This window comes from Pseudopodoces humilis, chromosome 9 (genome assembly GCF_049639895.1).
Source record: "Pseudopodoces humilis isolate 2021_Gansu_Grassland_sample_001 chromosome 9, ASM4963989v1, whole genome shotgun sequence".
In the NCBI taxonomy this organism is placed as follows: domain Eukaryota; kingdom Metazoa; phylum Chordata; class Aves; order Passeriformes; family Paridae; genus Pseudopodoces; species Pseudopodoces humilis.
Window position 1 is genome coordinate 29,281,833 of NC_142208.1, and position 6,000 is coordinate 29,287,832.

At 35.6% G+C, this 6,000-nt stretch overlaps 1 protein-coding gene across 2 annotated transcripts in view; it reads left to right on the plus strand.

Annotated features, from left to right (window-relative positions):
- ATRNL1 (attractin like 1) overlaps window positions 1–4,539 on the plus strand; it is a 429,854-nt gene extending 425,315 nt beyond the window's left edge. For both annotated transcript variants that reach the window (XM_005520769.3, XM_088059554.1), the window contains one exon: window positions 3,330–4,539. In XM_005520769.3, the coding sequence (XP_005520826.1) occupies window positions 3,330–3,454 (125 nt within the window). In that variant the 3' untranslated portion in view covers window positions 3,455–4,539. The remainder of the gene's footprint in view (window positions 1–3,329) is intronic.
- The last annotated feature ends 1,461 nt before the right edge of the window (window positions 4,540–6,000 follow it).

Consider the following 6,000-nt stretch of genomic DNA (forward strand, 5'->3'; position numbering starts at 1 on the left):
CTCTTGTTTGAATGCAGGATTAAAGGGCTGTTTGTACATAAACTGTGAATGCACTTTTCAAGATAATCTCATTTGATTTGCTGTATTTTATCCTTCCACTTATTAATAGTTTGGCACTACTGTAAAAAAAATTTAAAAGGAAAAAATTCACACCCCAGTAATTTTATGATTAGAGACTTCCTGAAAATAAACTGTTACCATTTAACTTCCATTAGGAAAGACAATAGTTCTGCTAAAGATAACCAAGTTCATATTGCTTCCTCTGGTGTTCTCCTCGTTGTGGGTGCAATTATCTCTTACAAAAATATACTTTCCACTTACAATTTGACTGGGCTCACTTCTTAATGACTTATGCATACATATCCTTAAAACAAGCTAGAGGTTGTTTGAGCTGCATAGAACTAGGTCAGGTTATTTCTATAACATTTAGAAAACAAAATAAATTTAAAAATAGGGCTGGTTCTGCAACTAAGATTGATTTTACAGAAATTACAGGTGACCTGTTGAGTCTCCATGTGGGATCCTTACTGATTTCTCTGTTCCTTTCTGCCATGCTGCTCAACAGTCAGAATCAACCAGAGACCATGCAATGATTTGGGAAATACCAGTTTGGATGTTAGGCAGGATATTTAAACAGCAGCATCCAGAGAAGGCAGGTGAATGGAATAACTTAGGAGTTGAGGTAACACATCTAGAGCACTTACAATTTACAGTTCCAACTTCAATGACTGTAAATGTATTCATATTTGTTATTTAGATAAAAAACCTGTAAAATCAAGGGAATGTTTTGGTTTTAGTTGGGGTTTTTTTAATGAATATTTAAGCCACAGCATTTTCTTCTGTTTTATTTTGATGTAAATTCTCCCTGCTCGAAGTGTCTGTGCACAAGCTTGACTTGGTAAATGAAATTCCTTTAGACTGCCAGTCTGAAATAATGAATTGTTCCCCCAGTTAATTGTATTGCTTTGATAACAAGGAACTATGCTGGGCGTAGAAAACATAATAAATGAATGTCATCAGATGATTTTTGTGGCGTTTTGACAAATGATCTTCTGTAGTGACCTGATTTTAATGGAATTCAATCAACATGCCAGTACCCCCCAGTATGCAGTGCAAGACCTAAGGATTCCTTTTTGTTACTTGTTATATTAAGTGAGGTTCGCTTAAAACATCCAAATATATTTTACAATAGCTTATTAAATTAAAAAATCTGCTTAATAATAATACTCCCTCTGTTCAGCAGAGTCCCTAAGCCTAGCTGTTGAAGATGGGATGACGTGGAAGCAATCATCAAAATGTTATTTAGGTTTTATCCCTGAATTTGCTAGCACCAGATACTGTGATACCAGATACTTAAACTTTAAAAGTGCCTCAAAGATTTCAGCAATTTAATTTGTCAAAGTCCAATTTTAAGCATCACTGGCTCATGCCAGGAAATATTTGTGTATGTGAGAAAAAACAACTTGATTAATCTTGGCTCCTACATATCCTGAAATGTATCAATGATAATTGTACTTAGCGTTTTACAGTATCCTGCATTTTTTAAAAGCTGGATGCACATTAATCAATTCTTGCAACTTTTTTTGTGGCTTAAGAAAGGTAATGTTACCAGTGTGCAATAACAGATTTTTCAGGATACTGGAAACCTGAACTGAATCTGACCATATATCTTATATTATGAAGGAAGATTGTAGCAACACTTGTTAGTGAAAAACAATTTTTGCACAGTTTCTTAGCAGATAAGTGCTGTAATGAGGGATTGCATGAAAAGTATTGCAAAAATTGGATTCTGTGTAATAGATAAATTGATATTGGCTTGAGATAAGAAATTAAAAGTGCCTGTTAAACATGGTGAAAAGTATTTTCAAAAGTTTACTTAGAGAGTGGCTGTGTTATTGGGTTGGAGAATTAAATGTTTTGGGCAGTGTTGAGAACCAGCACCATCCTTACCTACGTTTTGGGCAGATGTAAAAGTGTTTTTTGTGGTTTGTTTGCAGTAGAAGATAAAAATGATGTGAATACTCCTAATCCATTTGATTGGAGTATCACCTGTGTGAATTTGAAAGCCCAGAACTACCGTGCATTAAGTGTGCTGTTAATCACAGCATTTTAGAAGTCACTCATTTCTAGAAAGGATGCAGTAGAAAGCAAATGGGAGAGGAAACTTCTTGAAATACTAGCTTCTTAGGTCTAGAAGGGAAGGTGACTGAGGAGTGGCTGAGGTCTCTCGGTCTGCTCAGCCTGGAGGAGACTGAGGGGAGATCTCACTGCAGTTACAACTTATGAGGAGAAGAGCAGGGGCAGACACTGATCTCTGTTCTGTGGTCATCAGTGACAGGACCCGAGGAAACAGCCTGAAGTTGTGTCAGGAGAGGTTTAGGTTGGATATCAGAAAAAAAATCTTCATTTAGAAGGTGGTTGGTGATGGAACAGGCTCCCCAGGGCCATGGTCACAGCACAGAGTTCAAGGATGTGGACAATGCACGTGGTGGGATTTTTGGTATTGTCCTGTTCAGGGCCAGAAACAGCACTTGATGAGCCTTGTGGGTCTTTTCCAACTCAGAATCTTCTGTGTTTCTATGATTCTTAAGCACGCTGGTCTATGCCTTTGCCAATACCCTGTTGAGATTACAACAGGTCATGAAATAACAACAAATTAACCAGAATCTAAACCAGAAGACTTTTGGTGAGTTGAAAATCTTTAGCATTTACCCAGGCCATCATGGTTCACTGCTTGTCATCTGTGTCACTGATCTGTGCTTTCTAGAAATTTATTTTCATATCTTTTTGTGGTTAATATTAACCTCTGAATATTCATCAATTAAAGAAGCAGATATAGATAGATAGATATAGATATACATATTTTTTTCTTTTCTTTTGCAAAGGCAAGTATTCAGGAGTACAATGTTATCCTTACTGCAGTTTCTGTTCCTCTCTGATTTTCTGATTTGATGGTTTTATCAATTTCTAAATGCAATGCACATACATTTATAATGAGGAAATTCATGTCAGAAAGCTTCTGGTCCTCATAACCAGGAAAATGGTGATAAAGAGAGGTCATGATAAGATCACACAGCAGATCAATTAGAGACACAAATGGAACTTATTTCCAGTCTGGTGTCTTACCTGCGTTTTTTCCTTCCACTGTTTTTTCGCTGTCTCCAAGTAGCATTGAAGAAAGTGAGAACTTGTTACCTGACTTTGAAATAAAACTGGTCACTTCTGGGAAAGCACATAAACTTGGCTTGAAAGAAACCATCACGCTGCTCTGGAACTCTTCTCAGGAAAGCTGAGCATTAAATTTTGTTTTTCCTTTATTTATCTTACAGGTCTTGCAATTGCAAGTGCTCTGATAGACATTTCACAACAGAAGCCTGCGGACTGTAAAGATAAGAGTTCAGGAGTCAGAAATCGAAAACATCACCTTTCAACACGTCAAGGAACTTGTGTCTGAGAGTCAAGAACTACAATTGTATATTCTGTAATGTTTTCTTTTTAAATGGCTTCCATTGAAAGCTAAACTACAGCCTCAGTTTTTATGGAGGCAAATCTATGAATGAACACATGAGGTCCTGTGCTCTGTTGTAGTCACACAGCCTGCTATCCCCCAAAGCAGAACAAACTTGTGGTAGGTATGGGTATGCCTGAAGAGCTTTAATAAAAAGAGTGGATCCTGGTATCAACAAAATACAAGATAAAATACTGAGTATTCTTAATCCTGAACATATCAGAGCAGGGAAGATCCTTGGATAGAACTAGGAAAAGTTTTACTTTTTTTTTGTAACGTAGAAGCAATTGGTATCATTGAAAACTGAGCAAATTCCAAGAAACTAAAGGAAATTTTTGTATAGCTTAACATAACACTGGGAATTGTACAGTTTTTTCCTTGTAATTGGCTTTAAGATTTCTTTCCAGCAAGCAGAAACTAAAGAGAATAATTTGGATTTAGGTGGTTTTTTTATCATTGCCCAGAAGAGATAGTCATCTTTTGAATTCAGCAAAGGTGTATCCCAAAAACACCACATGTAATATTTGAAAGATAATTCTGTTAAATACTAAGGCTTGAGAATTTAATGATTATTTTTCTTCACACTGCAAAAACCTCATAAATATAATTTGTGCTGCAGAAGAGTGATGGGTGGGCTTTCTTTTCTGTATCTCAGAGTTTGTCCTGAGTTAGGGATATTTACAGAGAGGGTCCTCCATGCCACCTAAATGATCAGCAGAATCAATTGAGCATGGAAAAGCTGCTTTACAGTATTTTTTCCCAAGAGAGTCTCCAAGACTGCAAATCTAAGGAGAGTTGAACATGCTGTTATTCAACCTGCTCCCGTTTCAATATTGAAATTTTCTAGTATCTATATATTGTCCTGAGCTGTAAGCAGAAGAAATTAATTCCAGACAGCACTTTGGCTCTTGTTTTTATAATAAAATATGGATATTTTTTTCCTCACAACTGCAGAATTTCATCTCATTGTCACTTTAGCACCTGTTAAGGAATTACCCTATATAAATAAATAAAAATGTTTAAAAATCCAATTTGCTTCCAACATTAGTTGTCAAATCCCACAACCAGTATGGAACCTCACACAATCAGTACTCAACAAAAAAATGCAATGAAAGAATTTCCTTTGTGAAGGACTTTAGTCTTTTGGGGGCTCAGTAACCACAACAGATAACCTGGCACCCAGATTTAATGACCTTCAGTCTTTTTATTTACAAAAATTCATGAACATAGAAGAGACTAAGAGAATGCTGAGGGGCAGGTAGCAGATGTGTCATATTCTCATTTATGCATTGCACACTGACAGAGTGTAATATGAAACCAGTAGTTTTGTACAAGCTTGTTGAAAGTATCGTTTCTCAACTCCAAATTCGCCACCATCCTAGTACAGGAGAGTGATACAGAGGTCTAAATGTCTCATGTAATGATAGGCTTTTGGTAAATATGAAAGATATAAAAAGATAATTGATGTTTACTACTATATCTGTATTTTTTATGTTCTTTTTATTTCAGAAAGATGATGACATTTTACTGTTTATAGTTGACTGCATAGTTACTTGCATGCCATGGTGGTGCAGTAGCAGTAATAAAGCCCTGTTGTGAGTTGTGTTTATTTCCTAAAGCCATTCATACATAGAAGTACTCAGCTTAATTTGGATGAGGACTAAATGTAAAAATAATTATTAAAAAGGAACAATTGTACAGTATGTAGTTATATCTTATGCAGGAGTATTAGGTTGCATCTAACCATGACTGCTCTATTGTTTTGATAAATTATGCACTTATGAATTATGGTATAATTATTTCTTATACTGGCATGATTGTTTCAGTATTTTCATATCTTAAAATAAGATTATTATCTTAAGATAATGCCATCACAATCTTGTGACTTTTATTGCCTATTCTGACCTCATATAACTTAAAACTTTAAAAATTCATTTTTAAAGGTTCTGTTGGGAACTTTGAACCAGTGCTACTTAGCCTAGTGAAAAAATTGTCCTTTGAAAACAACCCTTTCTGCCAGATTTAAAGTTAATCTGTTCAAGTGAATATAAACTGATGGGACTGCTTTATGTGATGCATACACTTAGGAAAAAGAAAGAGCCACTTGTCTGGAATATATTCCAAACTCTCAACCTAAGCATTTCACATAAGAAATATACAGTGTGTGTTTTGTGAATGTACTGGAAGCCACATCCACAGAAAGAGCATCCAGTCCTGTGGGAGAGTTTTATCTGCACTCACTCATACAGGATTACTCTGTATCTCAACCAGAGTTTGAAAAATACTTGAAAATCAGGTATGAGTTTTAAAGGGATTAAAATATTTTATTGCAACACTGAAGATAGGCCAAGAGTGATCAGCCATTTTACTGTTTTCAGGTAAAAAATGTTACTTTGCTGTACAAGAAAAGCATGTTTGTCATGGGATCATTCAGCATTTCCCTTCATTCTAAGAATTTTTTTTTCTGAAGTTATCTTTCTTCTCCCAGGATC